This window comes from Hylaeus anthracinus, unplaced genomic scaffold (genome assembly GCF_026225885.1).
Source record: "Hylaeus anthracinus isolate JK02 unplaced genomic scaffold, UHH_iyHylAnth1.0_haploid 12001, whole genome shotgun sequence".
NCBI classification, from domain to species: domain Eukaryota; kingdom Metazoa; phylum Arthropoda; class Insecta; order Hymenoptera; family Colletidae; genus Hylaeus; species Hylaeus anthracinus.
In genome coordinates this window covers 1,863,168-1,882,933 of record NW_026534348.1, presented here as the reverse complement: position 1 = coordinate 1,882,933, position 19,766 = coordinate 1,863,168, and the positions used below count along the sequence as shown (strand labels likewise).

At 33.3% G+C, this 19,766-nt stretch overlaps 7 protein-coding genes across 12 annotated transcripts; 3 read left to right on the top strand and 4 right to left on the bottom strand.

Annotated features, from left to right (window-relative positions):
- Positions 1 to 1,354: 1,354 nt before the first annotated feature.
- On the bottom strand, positions 1,355 to 3,178 carry LOC128891074 (uncharacterized). Its single transcript, XM_054150260.1, has 2 exons — positions 2,435 to 3,178; positions 1,355 to 2,164 (listed from the first exon to the last, which is right to left on the bottom strand). Exons 1-2 carry the CDS (start codon positions 2,562 to 2,564, stop codon positions 1,500 to 1,502), a joined length of 795 nt encoding a protein of 264 aa, XP_054006235.1. The 5' UTR covers positions 2,565 to 3,178; the 3' UTR covers positions 1,355 to 1,499.
- A 414-nt stretch (positions 3,179 to 3,592) lies between these two features.
- On the top strand, positions 3,593 to 6,108 carry LOC128891126 (ubiquitin-like-conjugating enzyme ATG3). The gene is made up of 6 exons (XM_054150352.1): positions 3,593 to 3,863; positions 4,521 to 4,709; positions 4,870 to 5,133; positions 5,254 to 5,403; positions 5,483 to 5,610; positions 5,744 to 6,108. The coding sequence occupies exons 1-6, from the start codon at positions 3,792 to 3,794 to the stop codon at positions 5,904 to 5,906; spliced, it is 966 nt and encodes a 321-aa protein (XP_054006327.1). The 5' UTR covers positions 3,593 to 3,791; the 3' UTR covers positions 5,907 to 6,108.
- A 222-nt stretch (positions 6,109 to 6,330) lies between these two features.
- LOC128891124 (anaphase-promoting complex subunit 7) lies at positions 6,331 to 9,312 on the top strand. 6 transcript variants are annotated; one of them, XM_054150346.1, is made up of 8 exons: positions 6,331 to 6,442; positions 6,567 to 6,716; positions 6,791 to 7,114; positions 7,178 to 7,587; positions 7,680 to 8,094; positions 8,166 to 8,440; positions 8,579 to 8,793; positions 9,170 to 9,312. In XM_054150346.1, exons 2-8 carry the CDS (start codon positions 6,648 to 6,650, stop codon positions 9,184 to 9,186), a joined length of 1,725 nt encoding a protein of 574 aa, XP_054006321.1. In that variant the 5' UTR covers positions 6,331 to 6,442; positions 6,567 to 6,647; the 3' UTR covers positions 9,187 to 9,312. The 6 variants fall into 6 exon arrangements, with proteins under 6 accessions (XP_054006321.1, XP_054006320.1, XP_054006325.1 ...); XM_054150345.1 differs by having other exon boundaries at positions 6,342 to 6,495; XM_054150348.1 differs by having other exon boundaries at positions 6,403 to 6,500.
- Positions 9,313 to 9,876: 564 nt separating this feature from the next.
- Positions 9,877 to 13,226, bottom strand: LOC128891125 (P2R1A-PPP2R2A-interacting phosphatase regulator 1). Its single transcript, XM_054150351.1, has 5 exons — positions 11,901 to 13,226; positions 11,105 to 11,168; positions 10,503 to 10,903; positions 10,280 to 10,423; positions 9,877 to 10,211 (listed from the first exon to the last, which is right to left on the bottom strand). Exons 1-5 carry the CDS (start codon positions 12,008 to 12,010, stop codon positions 9,887 to 9,889), a joined length of 1,044 nt encoding a protein of 347 aa, XP_054006326.1. The 5' UTR covers positions 12,011 to 13,226; the 3' UTR covers positions 9,877 to 9,886.
- A 253-nt stretch (positions 13,227 to 13,479) lies between these two features.
- LOC128891127 (thioredoxin reductase-like selenoprotein T homolog CG3887) lies at positions 13,480 to 14,727 on the bottom strand. Its single transcript, XM_054150353.1, has 4 exons — positions 14,446 to 14,727; positions 14,177 to 14,306; positions 13,922 to 14,105; positions 13,480 to 13,837 (listed from the first exon to the last, which is right to left on the bottom strand). The coding sequence occupies exons 1-4, from the start codon at positions 14,577 to 14,579 to the stop codon at positions 13,719 to 13,721; spliced, it is 567 nt and encodes a 188-aa protein (XP_054006328.1). The 5' UTR covers positions 14,580 to 14,727; the 3' UTR covers positions 13,480 to 13,718.
- A 22-nt stretch (positions 14,728 to 14,749) lies between these two features.
- LOC128891128 (uncharacterized) lies at positions 14,750 to 15,710 on the top strand. The gene is made up of 3 exons (XM_054150354.1): positions 14,750 to 14,918; positions 15,285 to 15,445; positions 15,521 to 15,710. Exons 1-3 carry the CDS (start codon positions 14,873 to 14,875, stop codon positions 15,581 to 15,583), a joined length of 270 nt encoding a protein of 89 aa, XP_054006329.1. The 5' UTR covers positions 14,750 to 14,872; the 3' UTR covers positions 15,584 to 15,710.
- Positions 15,711 to 16,019: 309 nt separating this feature from the next.
- LOC128891123 (exocyst complex component 1) lies at positions 16,020 to 19,750 on the bottom strand. The gene is made up of 11 exons (XM_054150343.1): positions 18,962 to 19,750; positions 18,728 to 18,882; positions 18,384 to 18,611; positions 18,068 to 18,304; positions 17,759 to 17,999; positions 17,472 to 17,689; positions 17,213 to 17,403; positions 16,753 to 17,120; positions 16,543 to 16,688; positions 16,270 to 16,464; positions 16,020 to 16,202 (listed from the first exon to the last, which is right to left on the bottom strand). The coding sequence occupies exons 1-11, from the start codon at positions 19,407 to 19,409 to the stop codon at positions 16,050 to 16,052; spliced, it is 2,580 nt and encodes an 859-aa protein (XP_054006318.1). The 5' UTR covers positions 19,410 to 19,750; the 3' UTR covers positions 16,020 to 16,049.
- Between the last annotated feature and the right edge of the window lie 16 nt (positions 19,751 to 19,766).

Genomic DNA, 19,766 nt, shown 5'->3' with positions numbered 1-19,766 from the left:
AAGGAGTCTGCAGAGATTTAGAAAGTCGGACGATTAATTGTTGCGCACTTTCGTCGTTTATAATTACACAACTTTAAAGAGAATACGTCGCGCGTCATTAAGCGCGCGTTAAAGAGTTACGGTAATCGTATTTCGTAATTGGAACTTGAGACGACCCATGTACGAAGAATTTTTATAAGACCGATTGCGTTGAAGAATACGACGGTTGATTGTCTAAGAACCGAACGAAGTCGAACTAATCTCGTTACAACGATTTTATGCTTTGAAACCGACACTGCCGCCGGTAGGTATTGTGATCGTCCATCAATGCCTTCACGGTTAAATATTAATAATATGATTTTTTAATGTAGCCCAAGCTGTGACTCACGGAGAGTTAAATGGATTTTCCTTGACCCGCTTTCGGTCAATAGAAATGGGAGAAAGCTATTACAAAATATCGTGATCTCTGGTGAGTCTTTGTGCTTATTAACCGTTTAATGCGGAGGGGCGTAATCAAGGTCCTGGGTGGACATCTCTTCATCGACACCGGATCATCGTACGTTGAGAGAGCACTCTTTGTAACCTATGCGACGTCTGACGCTCCAACACTCAGTTACCCCAACTATTCCGAAGACGACTCCAAGTGCTTTTCAAATTTTCAAGTTATCATTTAATATGATTTTGTTGTCCAAACATAATTAAGCATCGTTTCGATGCGTTATAAAATTCTCAACTTGATTGCGCCACTGAAACGTATACTTTTGGGGGTGTGAGATGCAAAATGTTCGATGGTAGCAAAGAAAAAAAAAAAAGAAAAACGCCCACCCGAATGTACACTTACGCATACTGAAGTGAACGCAGAAAGGATCAAAAGGTAAATATGATGATACCAGTCACGGTTCACAGCTATCAAAATTCCGTTTCGCAACGATTGTGTTTGGTATTGTATTCCTGACGCCGAGAGATTGACCGATAGCAATTTTAACGCGCGGAAAACAATCAGATTTCAGCGAGACCTTTTGAAGTATCCTGTGTAGGTATAAAACAAGGCACACACGCCATGGCACCGTTAGAGCTTGTTATCTTGGGCAATTTGTTTGCCAAATAGAAACGGTTTAAAGCATAGAGGAGGATGCCGCAACTCGTTTTGGCGTCTTTGTCTTCGTGCAACGTGTTGCAACGAAGATTCTTTCGCCTCAATTTAGATTGAAACTACCATGAAGGTCATGTACACATACATGCCTCACCTACTTGAAAATTCGTGTAAAACTTAACTAAAGAGATTATGTGCAAGGTATCTTGGGCAAGGATAGCTTATTATCAACCGAGCAATGAATAATTGTTGATTCATATAAATCCATTATACTTTAGTAATCCCATTCAAATAAAAACTTTGTATTACGAACGTCAAATCCAGATAAGTGTGGCGTACCAGTCAAGATGTCAAACCTAAAACTGCTGGACAACTAATAGCTTTCTCAGCTGTTCTGTTCAAATCATGTAACTAGTTAATTGTCATATCACTGGTTGTAGCTGGTTGATGTCGATTCCGATGCTGAATTCATTGAAAAGGAACATTCAGTGTGTTGATTTTGTGTGTGCTTTATTTGAGCTTGCAGTACTGCGTTGCTTAATTGTAACTTTATTTGCGCTTGTTCAAGCAGGGGTAATGTTTTAGTTAGGCTGGCCATGCTTAAAAAAAACATATCTGTATCATCTATTCTTTCATGCCTACCCTCATACCTAAGTTTTTTCAAGTTTGCATTCTCTTTCATTATACTCATCATTTCCATAACAGAATTGTCACATACATCTCTTTTTCTTTGTTTTATAATATTTAAGCATTGGGAAACTTCTTCATTTTTATCTTGTATACTTTCTTCTAGAATGGCTTGTGAAGTAGTATTAAATGGTGTCATATAATCATTTGTTTCATTAGTATTATATTCAAATTCTTGTGTGTTGTCAATTTTACTATGATTTTGATTGTCTTGAATAACTTTTGTTTTAACATTACTTTGACTTCTCCTGATGTCCATGAATGGCAAAAGAAATGACATTTGCTGTTCATATTTCCATGAAGAGATCTTTCTAGCAGAGTGAGCAACTTTTCTACTGCGACGTCTATTTATTGCATTTAAATAGCACCTTCGTAACTTATCCCAGTTATCTTTCACAGTTGCAGCTGTAAAAAAGAAATGCTTTGTTAATTTTCACAAAACATTATCAACAATGGAAGAATACAATAATAAACAAAATTATAACGATAGCTGCACATGCACTGCACTATAATTCTAAGTACAACTTTCAGAGAACTAGAATTAGTTCGTAACAATTTCATTCCTTGATTAATTTAGTACTGTATTATATTCTTATCTTTCTATTTATTTCATTATACCATGTAGTGTAAAGCTTAAGTGAGTAAGAAAAAAGCATATATTTTTGTATAATATACCTTTCATTTTTAAATCTCTCCCAATGTCTTCCCATGCTTCTTGGCGAATACTCTGGTCTCTATAATTAGGAGATTTCATATTGTACAGCACTTCATGCATTCGCACTTTATCTATGAGCAATTCTTCCATTCTTTGTGGCTCACGGCTCACGGTACATGACACATGGCTCACAACTCACGGTTCACGGTTTACAAAAGTGTTTCGACAAAAAATGAGCGACGCGTGAAGTGTGAGTTGATCTGTTTTACAGTAACCTGACATCACGTACGATGCAGTTGGCAATAAAAGTATGTTTGCATCCAATTGAAGGTGAAACCACATTATTGTCATGTCACATGAGTACACGTGACGCACGCCGTCCTCAAAGATGTAAGCGTGAGTTTACAATAGTTTTTAAATTGCTTGAGAACACGCTGTTATCGCCCACCAACAGCATACAACGTGATGTCACGTGACCATGCAAATCAGCCTACGCGTCATATCACAACCTACTCTAGATTCGGTTGTGCATGTATACATTTACACATGTTTACATGGGTATAAGTTGAAGCTTTCAAATCTCAAAAGAGGGATTTATTCGCTTTACATGTTGTTGACAATGTATATGTGCAGCTAAGATTTGTTAACACGAGCAAAATTATACATTAATGTTACAGTTTTTTAAGAAGGACAGAATACAAGTACACGCCACAACATTTGACCGTATTTCATTTTTCCTTTGATTGCTTTTATTTTAAACATTCCCTTAGCATCCATCGTACAATTCAAATACGTTTTCCAACTAACCCTTACATTTTATTTGTTAACCTTCGGAAATTCTGTCAAATTCCAATAGAGGGCACATCATGTCATTGAATTCCACTGTTGCCAACTTAGGGGTTTTGCTCCTAGATTTAGGAGATATTAACGGAAAACACTGGCCAATCAGAGCGCGAGGCGGCCGCGCTCCCCGACCAATCAGAACGCTCCATCGGCATACTCGCGTTCTGATTGGTCAGTGTTTTCCGTTAATATCTCCTCAACGAAGCCTCGGACAACATTTTCGCTATGGAAAAAGTTGTTTCAAATCACCTCCCGAACCACCTCTTCCAATGTGTTACAACATTTTTGAGACACCCTGTATAGTCAAAGTCCAATCGTACATAACCCTACGCTTCTGCGTATTTATTTCGTAAGAGAAGGTCGGAACTGATGACTTTCCCCTTGCACGGCATGAATCCGTGTTACCGGGTGTTCGTCGAAATCGATAATACGTTGGAAACTGTTGATATCATATGAATATTTGCACCTAGCGAGCATTCTCTTTGATCTTTTTCAGTTTCAACAGAATTGTATCCCTTGCTGGACAAATTTGCAATGCAGAGTGTCATTAATTCTGTAAAAGGCACTGCGCTTGGTGTCGCCGAGTACTTAACCCCAGTACTAAAGGTATGGTTGTGCGCAAATATGATATCTGAACACTGGATATCTTTAAACATAATCAGTAAAAATATATTAAAATACGACATACAGTTTTTTTTTTGTGTTGGGCGTTACTCGATTTTTTAGATCAATTAATCGTAATTAATTTACTGTATAGCTTTCACATTGTTCAATATTTTATAACAAAGCCTTCAATAATTTTATTTAGTTCCTTGTTGTAATTACAATACTTATGATTTAAAGCTGTGTATATAAGATCATTGTTTTCAATATGTGTATAAGTCATTGTATGTATAATATTATTTATTAATAACATTGTTAAATAGCATGTTACACTTAATGAATATCAAGTTTTCTATGTAATTGGAGAAATGACAATATCAAAATAAAATGGATTTTCAAAAATAACTTTCTTTGTTATGTACAGGCCTTGAATTTACCTATTTCTAAAGATTTTGTATAATCTATTATAGCATATTAATTAAAACTTTTTTTTTTTTTTTTTTTGTTATATTTAAATCGTAGTACATGTACTAGATTTTTCTATTCATTTATTTTTCAACTAAGGTATTTTTAAAAGTACATTATATATATAAATTATAAAATCATAATTAAAAAGTAAGATATTGTATTGTATTTCATATGTAACTTATGATATTAAAGGAAAGTAAATTTCGAGAAACTGGAGTATTGACACCAGAGGAGTTTGTGGCAGCAGGTGATCATTTGGTACATCATTGTCCAACATGGCAGTGGGCTACTGGTGACGAAGATAGAGTGAAATCGTATCTTCCCAAGAACAAACAGTTTTTACTGACTCGTAATGTTCCTTGTACTCGCAGATGCAAACAGGTATCCTTGGTTTCAGTAAAACAATACAATGTAAAATCTCATAAATACATTCTTATGGATGATAACCCTTTAAATAATTTCAATAGAGATTTACAATACATACACAATTGTTTTATTCTCTTATTATAAACCAAAATAATGTAAGTTCTTTGAATTTTAGATTGAATACAGTAAAGAACAAGAATGCATTATAGAAGCAGATGATCCAGAAGGTGGTTGGGTAGATACACATCATTACGAAACTAGTCTTGGTGGAGTTGAAGAAAGGGTAACAGAAATGACATTGGATGAATCACAACATTCTCAATCGATTGGTGGAGGGGAAAATAATGAAGATGATGACGACGACGACGACGACGACGATGAAGATGCTGCAGATATGGAAGCTTTTGAAGTCAGTGGAATGTTGGACGAACAAGATAAGGTAATACTTATATATTAATTGTATCAAAGGTATTCATACAAACTTCATACATACATTATATACTGAAATTTGTTTCAAATGTAATATCATATATTGTAACCTAATTAAATTTAAATTAAGTTTGCAGCAGATACTACAAAAAAACCTGTCAAGGAAAAATGGGAACCGTTTTCCGAAGGAGAGATCATTCGTACACGTACATACGACATGTATATCACGTACGATAAATATTATCAAACACCCCGATTATGGTTTTCAGGGTATGACGAGGTTTGTTGTTTTATTTAATAAATTAGGTGATACTAGGAGAAAACAATTTTTTAATTTAATGCAATTTCTTTTGCAAAAGAATCGTAAGCTTCTGACTGTAGACGAAATGTACGAGGACGTTAGTCAGGATCATGCCAAGAAGACTGTCACAATGGAGATTCATCCTCACATACCTGGACCACCAATGGCCTCGGTTCACCCTTGCAGGTAATTTCGTATATATGCTAACTTCATTTGTTTATATTGGGATAAAATAGAAAATCATTGTATAGTAGCAAACGTGTTATGTAAATCATTTTCCTAATTATGAAAAATTCATTTCATTGGAATGAAATTGCAGGCATGCCGAAGTAATGAAGAAAATTATCGAAACGGTAATGGAGGGTGGTCGTGAACTTGGCGTGCATATGTATTTGATAATATTCCTCAAATTTGTGCAATCTGTAATTCCTACGATTGAGTACGATTACACACAAAATTTTATGCTGAATGCATCGGGTTAAGAGCTTTATAAATTTTTATTGTACCTCGAGGATAATCGTGATTTTAGTTTATAAGCTTATGATAAGTAACGAAACTAAGAGGACTGCGAAGCCTACAATGTAATAAACGCGTTTAAGTTCTGAAAGTTTGTAACATATGTATCCTTGCACGATGTTTGGATATCAAATTAAATTTGGCTAATTACATTTTTATATATCATTCCTTCAAATTTCTTGTAATTTTTTATTGTTACTTTATCACTTTCGGTTGAATATCAGTAAGTTAATGTTTCTTAAATAAATAATAAGTCAAACATTAAAATGTATTTCTCATTATTCAAAGATGATGATACATGTACATCCTATTTTGTTAAAACGTATGTAATTGCTTTTTAAACAAATTGTAATGGTAATTGAATTCAAAGGAATATGTATTAGTCTAGATATTCCTTTCACCAGTCAGTGTGGTCAGTTGCATTTGCTAGGTTCAGTTAGGTTTCAAAATGGCGGCACTTGAATTTTCCGTATTTAAATATCAATTATCGTATACAGTGTTTGTGAGTGAAGTTTTCGTTTAAAGACACTTTCTTTACCTGTTTATAATTTATTTGTAACGTATTGATTTTTCGTGTAATGCAAATGATTGTTCAAGTCAATTTTATACAACTCCATTTTTCGTAGGTTAAGAAGAGCTATCAATAATAGAAACTATTTAATATTCTCAGTTCTTTCTATATAGTTTAAGAAAATATTTTAGGAAAAATGTCTACTTTGTATGACCAGATAAAACTTCTTTACGAACAATCGTTATATTCGAATGTTATTTCACTTGTAAGTACAAGAACTGTTGAAATGTTGTCAATTGATAAAAATTCGATTCTAATGTAATTGTTCCTATGCTGTAGGCAAATTTAGTATTGTCACTCAGCGAGCATAATTCAGATTTATTGCCGATACATGGAAAATTCCATATTTATGTTTATTATGCAGATGCTCACTTTTACTTGGGGAAGTATAAGCGAGCTGAAGCTCTTTATAAAAAATCTTTACAATTTCGCAAGTGTTTATTGAAATCTAAGGGTGCCACAAAACCTTTAGAAGGTCAGAAGGATCTTCTAACTGATGTTGACATAAAATATCAAATTCATTTGTGTTTATTAAAATTAAAAAATTCTCAAGAGGCACTACAAGTGTTGCAAAGCATTCCTGGCAAACAGAGAACTCCAAAGGTAAATTAACATATTTAATACTTAATTTTTCAGTTACATCTATATGCCCACTTTATTTTTAAGGTAAACATGGCTCTGGCAAAAATGTTCCAAGAACAAGGAATGGAACGTTCTGCAATTACAACATATAAAGAAGTGTTAAGGGAATGTCCATTAGCTCTAGAAGCTGCTGAAGGTCTACTTTCTCTTGGAGTGAAAGGAATTGAAGTAAATTCGTTAATTGTAGGTTGTGCATCCAGTCTTTCAAATTTAGAGTGGTTGAATACATGGATCAAAGCTCATGCTCATATACATAATAGAGAATACACTCATGCAGTATCCACATTAAGATCTTTAGACAATGTTAATTTACTAAGGGATAATTTCAATTTACTAACAACTATGGGAGAATGTTATTATTTTGCTGGAGATGACAAAAATGCTTTGTTATGTTTACGAAGAGCTAGGATTATAGAACCAGATGTTATGAAAGGGTAATTTAACTTTATTTATTATTAAATCAATTTTGGATTTATTTAGTATAATTGGCTTATATAATCTTTTTAAAATTATTGTTATGGAACAGAGTTGATATTTATGCAGCAGTATTATATAAAACACATCACATTAAGGAACTTGAAAGACTGATACCGATAATGACGGCGAGCAATGAATGCACTGGAGAAATATACGTTGCCATGGCATACTCTCTGTATGCTGCCAGAAAACTTGGCAGAGCAAATACTTTGACAGCACAAGCTTTAAACTTAAATCCAAACGATATAGAGGCAACGATACTTCGAGGAAATATTCTTATCGAGCAAAAGAAGTATCAAGATGCATTATTTTTTTTTAGGCACGCGGTACAATTAAAACCATATCGTTACGAACCTCACAAAGGTTTGGTAGATTGTCTTGTAGGAATGCACAGATTACGAGAAGCTCTTAATATCGCAAGTGGATCTTGTAAACAACTTGGGCATACCGCGAGAGTTCTCACGGTAATAAAATAAATTAAGTTTAGTATACAACGCCTGAAATTAATAGTCATTAAAAAATAATTCTTTGACAGCTTTATGCCTCTGTACTTATGAAGGATCCAGTTTCCGTTGGTAAAGCAAAAAATCTCTTGGAGAAGGCATTACTGCAAGATGAAGTTTATTTACCTGCAGTTTATTTATTGGCTGAAATATATGAACAGGAAATGAACTTGGAAGCTGCAATTACATTACTTGAAAGACAAGTGGAAATTCAGTCAACGTGTAAATTGCATCAAATGCTCGGAGATCTTTGGGCGAGAGTTCACAATGAGGAGAAAGCTTTGGATCACTACGCCATTGCTTTGAAGTAGGTTTTCTTAAATCTATTAAGCTATAAATATTACTGAATTCTGTGAACAAATTAGTTTATTAGTTATAGAAACTTATAGCTAAAGATGACACAAGAAATTATATTCACACAAATCAATGTAACGTTTCAAATTAGTCTAGATCCCAGCAATAGAAGGGCGTTGGAAGGTATGCACAGACTAGATAATTCTTCAAATAAGCTGGATTCAGCTTATTACATGACTGTGGGTGAGGAACAGACAGATACAACGTATGATGTCGGCGATGGTTTACCGGATACTGATAATGATGAGGCGCCCGATGAAAGTGAAACTGAAGCCGTGTGGTCCGATATGGATCTTGAGGCAAATAGTCAATAATATGAAAATACATGTTAAAAAACTGAAGAATTTCAATCCAATTGAATTAGGGTTGTAATTAGGTTTCATTGCGTAAATATATATATTTTTTGTTGGTACTTATTTACGAATACAAACAATAGACTAAATTATCTTTAAAAAAAAAAACTATCAATAGCTTTATATAATATTTCATTCGAATAAGGCATATTATACCAAAAATATTGTTACTAATTTCTTTATTAAATTATTTAATAAAATTATCCGTTAATTAGTCTAAACTTAGGATAAAAATAGTTTCGATAAAAAAAAAATGATTTAATTCGATCTTTTGTGTTTATTCGTCCAAAAAGTACAGTTTCATTCTCTACGATATCATTCATTTTCAGAAATATTGTGTACATAGAATAAAAGTACATACTACAGATAGTTTATTTACACACTATACAGGATTGGAGATTCATGGAATCAATAATACTATTAATGCGCGAATTTATCAATCGACGTACATCGTACATAAGCTTATTTACCTATTTTGAGAAAACAGGAATCGCGCAAAGGACAAGTTGGCAGGGTTGTATAACGAGGAATAGGGCCGTACTCGTCATGACTTATTCTTAATTTTTTGTATATCTCTTAGAATGAATAAAGTCACGTATACGTACCCTTCCTACAGAAAAAAAAGAACGTTTGGATTCGATGTATTAGAAAACGCAGAATTCAGTCTTAAAGGTAGGAAGCACGCGTATTTCCTAAATAGCTCGCTTTGGTCTTCGAACTGCGTTCACGTTACGTGTATGTATACGTTTGTACATGTATTTCATCGCATCACCCTTATTTGATAATGTATATATTTGTAAGCATCTCAACGAGACTATGATCATTTACGATGCAATCGATATACATTCGAAGAATATTCAAGACGCGAAAATTAATAAATAGGAATGACCAGAAAATAGTTGGGCATTAAGTTTGAAAAAATGCCACCTGGGACAGAATCAATACATATAATTGATCGCTATAATGATCATTCTTTACTATTCGCGAGAAGTTCCTTGTCGCAATGATGCACACTGTTCTTTGAAAGTTCGTCTACATACGTTTCTTTATCCGTGATTTTCTCGTGTAGTCTGCTCGTTTTGAATTTCTTCGAACGTTTTGACTTGTGCTCCTGATCCTTCAGTGAAAGAAGTGATCGAAGAAGAAAACGAAGAAGAAGTGGAAGGAGAAGAAGAGAAAGATATAGAAGACGAAGAAGAAGATGAGGAGGAAGAAGACGGATCATCGCTAACGATCGAAGCGATGCCTGGACCAGGCGAAGGACTATCTACAGGTCTAAAGGAGAAACCAGGAGAATCGAGACTGGAACACGATTCAGGAGTCCCGACCGAAGTAATAGCTGGATGGAGACTAGATATTGCCACATCCAATCTAAATAAAAAATATATGTATAAATACCGATAATTTGAAAACATTTGTATTATAAATAGGAAAGTTACCTAGACGTGGCCGAAGTGAGCAGACCAGAGGTACGTTTTGTGGGCGGCTGTAATTGATGATCCATTCCAGAGTCATCCAATTCACATTTCCTCTTGACTGAAGCTAAGCAACTTGGTCGTATCGCGATAGGGCTTAAACTCCGTCTGAATACCATATTAAAATTATAAAGAATTAATTTACCATAATTTATAAGGGTTCTGTATATATTCTAAATAAATGTACCTCGTAGCAAATGCTTTCCTCGTAGGGCTCGGCGATAAGTTACTCTTCCAAGCAACTGCATGAACACCAGGTGAGTAACATTGTCTCTGACCAATGTTAGATCTTGTCGGCGATGGAGACGAATATGTAGTTTGACCACTTACAGACAAGTTGATACTGAGTGGATCGAGAACTCGTTTTGCAAGTGGCCGTGATTCTATTTTAAATTGTAGTGAAGCTGATTCTGAATCTTTAAAGGACAATCCTTCTGCTTCGATTGTGAGATCCTCCCATGATTGAGAGATTTGCATGGCACTGTGTATTTCTTTCTCGTGCGCGGCTTCGCGACCAGCAACATCAATGCACTCTTCTTGCCTCAACTGACTTACGCGTGGAGTTAGCCTAGGAACAGTTCCGGAACTCTACAAAAATAAATATCTCATGGTCTCATATACAGTTGACAATATAGAATATCAACAAATTATATACAGAAAAAGTTATATTTTCTACTTCTTAACGTTCAATCTAATTTCTTTAGACGTTACGCTCGTGTTCAATTTCATAATTATTTTATAGTAATTTTGAAATAGTAAAATATGTGTACAAAAAAGGTATATTCTTACACTAGTACTGAAGCGTCGCGTGCGAGGTGAATTTGAAAATATATTAAAATTCGATGGAACTTCCCTAAAAACAATTAAAATTAATATTTTTCTGAAAACAATTGCAAATATTTACATAATCAGCTATATCTATCTACTATGCACTATCTTTAACTTTTCAACATTAAACCTAGAATTTTGTGAATAGTACATAAATATTACATTGTAGGAATATGTAAAATGGCATTAGAAAGGCTTTGATGAACTCTGAGTAAAGAAGTATAAACAAGTAATTCGTGAATAAAAGAAATAGCTCCAAAAAAATAGAGTTAATACAGGAAATGCTTGTCATGTGCTTCAGGCATATAGTTATATAAATTGAACAAAGATGAAAAGGAAGCATCAGCTACGACCAAGGCATAAGAAAAGATGCCTGCAATTTGCAAAGCGATATGTGTGCTGAAAGAAAGTCATATTTATGGATTTCAACCTAGGTGGAAAATAGATTTGTTTCTTATTACTATGAAATATATAAAGAAATCATAAAAAAAATCAGATGTAATAATTTGAGCAGGAAATAGCTGTAATGAAGAAACAGACATAACTTCATTCATAGAAGAGTGAACCGTACCTGAAACTAACAAGTAATAAATTCAGTAAATGTGCCAAATGCATTATATACTCTCATTACATACTATTTACTACTCATAACATTTGAAGAATTCCAAGTTTAATACTGAAAAATTAAAGATATACATACACGTTACCTATTTGTCAGAGTGTTAAATATAATAGTAGAAAGGTTGGCAATATATACCTTGGTGCAGTAGCGGAAGGTGATGTCACAGACATTGTTGCAGAAATCTTATTGATCATGGGTGCGCTACTAGATCGTTTCAAACTGACTATCGTGCAGTCAACATCCATGATCCTCCAAACTAGCTATACGTCTGTGCATCTGTGTGGAAACACTGCTCGAGGAGTTGAAGTACATTGGAGCATACACGACAATGCAGTTCACTAAGCTGACCGATAACTATTTCTTGGCACAAGATAAACGTATATTATGTCCTTTTCTGTTGTTCGAAGATTCATTAATAGAAAACCCTGTCTTTTGGCACGAGAACTGAGAAGGTGCCGCATTTGAGCTTTCATTTAAACTCTGCCGCTCTGATTATCGGTTGACAATTTGACACGCGTTAGCGCGAAATATTTGCACTCAATGTTCAGCTGCGTATGGGAAAAATAGCGGACTAAAGAAATCACCGAAGAATAAATACTGTCAAATCCAAAGTATACATAATAAAAGAAAGAAACGGCAAGGTGCAGAAACTAATTCTGAGTGTTCTTGATGTCTAGTTCCCACTCGAACCACTGTACAGTAACCGGGTTAGAAATCGCAACTTGGTTCAATTTCGTAATGCTTAATTTTCCGACGATATCACTGTATACTGTACGCGAGTTGTAATTTCTTCGAATGACTGTCGAATAGTTTCTTATCACGAACCACGCGTATGTCGGACCTGGCTCCGATCTCTCTGCTTCCTTGGGAAAAATCTTTCGTGATTAAGAAGCACACTGAATTTGTTGGTAGCCTTGTGCTTTCGTTAAGCCCATGGACCTAAGAATACATGAACGGATCGTAGAACTTAGCTACTGTATAAATTATCGAAAAGAGGAAATCAGCGAGTAGATTTGTAATGTAATATCTTCGATGGATCCTTTTCTAAAATCATTGTTTCTCTCTCTTTCTTTCGAAACGCGCAACATTTGAGTATTTGCAATATTATTGCGACCACTCGAACGATTCGAAATGGAATTGTAATTGCGAATTAAACGACATAAATGTAGCAATACGTTACTCGTAGATTGAATAATAATTTTATTAAAAGAGGAGGATCAAAAGTACATCTAATCATTTTCTTATTATGAATTTACATGGTTCGTGTTCGTGGCGCGAAAGGAGGGTGCCTTTTGATGGACGCATTTTCAACCGCAACTGTATTTACAAATCACACTCAAATTTTGATATTTTCGAAAATTTTCAATAATTCACACTCCAATGTAAAAAACTTCGATAACTGTTTGATAATAAAATGTATGGTTTTATATTTAAATGTATATTCTTTTGAAAATCTTAATTTTAAATGAAATTCTTTTTTAATATTTAGTTACTGGAGGTATAATACCATGAATTTTACTTAAAGAATATAACTTTAAAACTAATCGTAATTCTATACATTTACACAGTAAGAAACCTCGATTATATCAACTAAAGTATAGGGTATTGTTTGAGCTGTATTTGTGTTCTTGTATTTTTTATTAATTTCAAACAGCATTGTCTATTTCCTTTCCAAATTCCTAAATCAGGATGGGAAATTAAACGTGTCCTCAAGCAATGTGAAAAGATTATATTATAGTTTTGCTGGCACGAATTCTATTTTGCACCGATTTTAAACTAAAATCGGATCCTCATAGCAAGGTTCATAATAAAACATGTATGCACAACATGGAAATGGTAGTATGTGTTTAACATTCACAGAATTGCAGATACACATACTTCGTAATCATTGTAATTAACATTTGGTACAAATAAAAATGTCATTGGATTTTTCATTAAAATTAGCCTATTCTATTATATTACAGCTATATCAATATCTGCGTATTGCATATTTAAATGAGTATCTATTATTTGGAAAAGTTCAAGTGGCTGTGGTATTCTACCAGTTTCCAGTTTGGACCATACAGGAACATCTGAAACATAGAAATGCTTTGAGCACAAATGAAGAATTTAACATACATGTATTTACCACAACCACAAATGAAAACGCTGTTTACCATTGAAGTGTATTTCAAATGCTCCAGATGATATGAGTTGTCCTTCTATCGCGTTACAAATGAAAAATATCATCATACAAGAATAAAATCGATTATCTATGCACCATTGCCAGAGAGATGGTAATGGTTGTCCTAGATCAAATCCACTTATTATTAGAACTATTAGCAAAATTTTAGCAAGGCCCTAAATAAGAAAGATATTATATTAGCAATTATTGTGTATCAGATATAATAACAACTGAATATAATAATTACTAGTATTTTAGCAATGAGCATATTATATCCAGGGGGATTGTAATTCTCTCCATCGATCTGTAATTCTGGATATCTTTGTCGAAGAACGCTAACGTATTCTTCAAAGATTTTTCTGTATCCACAAGAATAACTAAAAACGAAAAGGACAAAATTTAACGTACTAGTAATCGACGTGATTAATGCTAATTATTACGAGTAAATAAAATCGAACTGTAGCAAATAAACGAAGTAAAAACGGTTGTTCTCAAGGTAGAATTTAACAAATTTACCAATAAAAGAATTTCAACGTCGGTCCTGTTGTTGTACCGAGTTTGGTTAATGGAACTTGATTGTCATCGGCTTTGGTGCTCAGTGCGCATAAAACGATGTAAAAACACAGAGATAATTTCATAAGACGCAACATTCTTTAGTCATCGAAATTGCATCAAGTATTATGAATTTTAACTAAAATAGTTAATTTGATTTACGTTCTATGAGAAACACCAATTGGACTTTTTTGCGTGTAATCAACACTAATCCATTCGCTATCTGCTGCTATGCTAAGCCGTGCTAGTTTGCGTCCAGCCCCCTGGCGGTCCTGGCTGGTACTAGTGCCAGAGGGCTACTTGCATCTAAGCCAGTCCAATCATTTTATCCTCTGGGTGTGCTGTAGAAAACTTGTCTCTTATTGGAATTTACGAAGTTTTAAACTTAATAATGTTTCGACACATCTTGAGGCCTGTGTTTCAAAAGACACGAAGTGGTGAGCCAATAAATATTCCAAATTTGTTTGCTATAATTCTGAGATTATGTTTTCATTAAAAGGTCCTTACATAACATTGATTTTCTTTACATTTGTCATACTTGGAAGTGTTCAATAACGATTACAAATCATGTTTTTTCTACTTTGCTTAATGTAAACTTAAAATTGTAAATTATTCTAGCCTCTGTAACATTCCTAATTTGTTATAAAAATTGAAATGTTGAATTAGTAAATGAGCGACATACGAACAATTGTAAAGTTCGATCAAGTATCTTTGGTTATGCTCTTAGTTTCACATAAATGAATATTATCTTTGAAGCTTCTTTACCTCTAAGATTGAAACAAATTTACAACATGAAATTACAGGTGTTCGTGCGTATCATATTCCTCATGAATCTAGACCACCACATATGGATGAATTACCTGTACCAAGTGGTTCATGGCAAGAGGCATACAATAAAGCTCAGACAAAATATAATATGCAATTAGTAGCTGGCATTGCTTCGCTTGTTATCACTATAGCATTTGTTAGTTCTAATATAATCAAATTGTTTTTATAAAGTTTATTACAGCATTAATTCATAATGATATTTTATTTTCAGGGTAGAAGCACAGGATTACTATGGCTTAATTATGCTCCACCAAAACCAAAACCAAAAGAATAAATTATATTATTAAATATCAAACGTGAATTAAACGCCTGAAATGTAGCATATAAGTATTACAATCTGTAATATTCAGCTTTAAAGAATAATACAGCATTTTCGATTATAATAAATGTTTTTTATAGCATTTTTAATATATTCACATCCATTCCAATATTATGAGTTTATAGTAGTCTCCAATGAATAGTAAAATTAAATAACTGGTTAATAAATTATGTATTTTGTTTATTTTATAAAACCTCAATTTAAATTTTTAGTAACATTATGAAATACCACTAAGTTTCATTAAATAAATAATTCTCTGTTCCGCCTATTTTATGAAAAGATAAAGTTATATTACAGGTAAATGATTTCGGTGAAAATTAAATATTTACATTCTGTTTTTACGGAATTATATTACTCTATTATTTTATTATTTCAATCTAAACAATATTATTTATTTTACAACTTCCGGGTATTAAATTCCTTAATGAGATCTGGCTATTTCTGAAAAAAATTCTAAAATATCTTGTATAGTAAACTCAAGAGTTACCATACTATCTGGATAACATCTTTGAATCAATTCCTCTATGTATATGTACTGTGCGATGAATTCACCTTGCATTTCACGCCAAACAACCTGTAATAAACAATTACATAGTACACGAGACAATATCTATTCAAAAAGGATAAAATCTTTTATTTACTTGTAATAAATTTTCTTCTTCACATAGATGTTTCTCAACTTTTCTATATAAATGTTCTAAACCTTTTTTAACTTCTCTGGCTGGATATTCTTTCACAACGCGTCTAAGCTCTTGTTTGCTGAAAGCCATTTGATAACTGACTTCAGATTCTTTAACTCCAGCACCAACTTTGGCTTGTACACCTTCAAAAAATAGCTGTAAATGAAGTGATGATTACAATAATTTCAAAGCACAACGGTACGATAAATAAGTGAAGGAATTGAAGCAACAAACATTAAGTTTCTCCAGAGGTCTTCCAAAGTATTGTGTGACGTACGCGCGTAGAGCATCTTGATATTTTTGTTTAGCTTCCTTACGTTCATGATCAAGTACAGATATTTTTAATTGTGATAACAGATCGTACAAATGATGAAAGTTTTCTGTAACACAACATAATCGTTAAATAATTAGCGTAACAAACAAAAAAATTAACGAATCTCTTACCCATCTTAACAACTTCTTGTGGTGTTTTATGGTGTTCTCTACTATGGTTGACAATAGCTTCAAACATCGTACTAACTAATTTAGTGTACCATTTCTCAAGGTCAACTTTTCTATCAGAGTTTTTAAAAATCTTTTCCGCTACTCTTGCAAATGGTTCAAAATTTTCAACATACGGCAATATACCACATTTATTTCGACGATTGACTTTTGTATCGCACAAAATCGACTGTAACTGTGTTTGCATAAATTTGTCAAATGCTCTTTTAACTTGAATCAAAGCAGATGCAAATGTCATGGATAAAAAGGAACCCGTATCTTGAGCTGACATAACATGTTGAGATAAACGTACTAAGACATACATACACCAACTGTAAATATTGCATCATAAATTAATTTGACTGTGAATTTTAATGATTGTCTATTTAATTTTAAACGTAAAAATGTTGGTGGATGAACTTACAAACTATCGATTTTGTCAAGAAAAGCGATAAAATTATTCAATTCAGTTTCCAATGATGGAAATATTGCTGCCATTGTTGCGCGCACCTCCTCGTTTACTTGTCTTTCTAATTTTTTACTTGCTGTAGAGGACACTGATCCAGGACTCGCAGCTCCATTACTGACATTATCCGTTTCTTCCAATTCGCTACTCTGACACATTCAGAAAATACTTAGTGTTTAAATGTTGGAATAAATCTACATGAGTAAGATTTACATACTTTTGATGGAGAAAGGACAGAGTCCAATTGCAGAAACGAAATACAAAAGGCTTGTTCTGCAAGACAAACTGGTTGCATTTGCGAAAGCATACAATCGAGAACTGAATCCAAAAGATTTCCATCACCTACAGGTACCCATGTATCACCACTCAGTAAACAAATAGGTGCCGGATTTAGTAATTCCTCCGATTTCTGTCCACTAGATCTTGACGTACTTGCTATAAAAAATGCTGCCTCGTTAATAAACGAAATTCATCATTAAAATATACAAAAATGTTTTATTATACCTTGAAGACGTTTTGAAGTAAGTTTATTCCTCGCTTCGTCAAAAAATCGCTTCAAGTCCCTCTTATATAATTTGCTCATTGTATCTGTATAAACTTTCGTTAACTGTACAAATGCCTTATTATCTAGTGCTCTTAGTAATTGCATTAACTCTGTGTATGGTTCAAGTTCGTGATGAACTGCTTGATGTGTTGGAAGAATTAAATCTGTCATAGATGTTGATATATCTCCAACATCATTGCCCTGTAAAATAAACAATTTGTTACCTAAGAAAATCTCTCTATTTTTATTAGCCACGTTAATGTACATACCAAGTGTATAAAAAGATTATTTAGATGCCTAGCCACAATTATGGAAAATTTCGCTCGAAGCTTATCAAGTCGTCTTTTTTGTTCAGTCACAGCACTCAATTTATCGAGTCCTGATGGCAGAGGAGCTGTTGTCGCCTTTAAAAGTGCAGCACCTGCTTGGCTAAGCTCTTCTTTCTCTCCTGGAAGCTCAGCTTCACTCAAGATTCGTTGATGAGTTGGAGACACATCTAATTGTGACTTATAAAATCAAAATTTAAAACTTTGCATACGCAGTATAAGAGTAAAGACATTCTAAACTAAATACTAAATTACTTACAATTACGGTATTTAATTGATCTAACAAGAGTCTTGCATTGTTATTAGCTGTATGAATAGCTTGATTTTTTTGTCCTACACGGGCCATAACTTCTCTAATTCTATTAAGTGCTTCATCATATACTGCAAGACGTGCTTCAACAATGGAAGCTTCAGTTATTGCTGCTTCTATACTATTCATCAATTGAGTTACACGAGCTTCTGATGCCAAAACTGACTGTACATTTTCCTGTATTCAGTATGAAAATTTAATTTCAAATTAAAATTCATTGATACAAATCACATGTTACCAAGTAGTTTAGCACACAATTTACTTCTATTAATCTTTTAAACTTATGATTTTACCCCATCAAGAATGGAAAGATCTTTGGAAAGAGTTTCCATAAAAAGTTCAGCATTGGAAACTGCATATTCACAGTTTTCCATCATCTGTTTTAAATCTACAGTTTCTTTTTCGGTAATGGGTTGATAATCTGATGAGATTGGTGACGTAAGAAGTTCTATATACATAAAAATAATCAGATATTAGTGTGCTTTAAATGGAGATTATTATTTAAAGTACTATAAAATATCAGTTACCTGGTGTGAAGGTAATACTATCACTTTCCTTTAATGAGCTTGGATCTATGAGCCATTCCTTAGGAATATTTTTAAACTGTGGCCTTTGAACTAAACTACAAGAATAAGTATACAAATTACTAATAAAGGTTCTCCGTTCCTGAGCTGTTGTTACAGACCACTTATAGATTTTATCTATATGTAATTCTAGATCCATGGAATCATTCTTAACTCCATCCACAATTTGAATATCGCTTAGTGTCCATGATTGTTTTTTCTTAAATATATTCTTATCATTTTTCTTTACTTGATACAAAAGTAATGATGGTGGTGTATCTGTGGTTGTAGTTAAGCACAGAAAACTCATTTTCTTCTTTTTATATGCCTTGCTCACATAACACACGCTTAGTAATTTCTCATCACTGGGTGTAAATACTTCCCTTTGCAATGTATGTCGTATTGCTGCCATAATTGTAATTAAACTTCTTAATAAATTTCTGTGTATAAACTCTTATAAAATCACATAACTTAACTACTTTCTTAATGTATTTCTGTTGTTAATTATTATTGTGATGCATCTTAATATCAGGTGAATATTCTCACTTGCTACTAGATTGTAAACTACAGATTATAAACTTATATAAAAACATTATTTAATAGTGAATCAATAGAAACATGTACTACTTGTTTCTAATGAATATCGATGATTAAAATATATCTCTTTAACAGTTCACTGTCTCATTCAGTTTCATAAGTTTAATGCCTGTCACAATATGAATATATATATGTATTTTACATCATCGGCCATCACAATGTCAAACGTCAA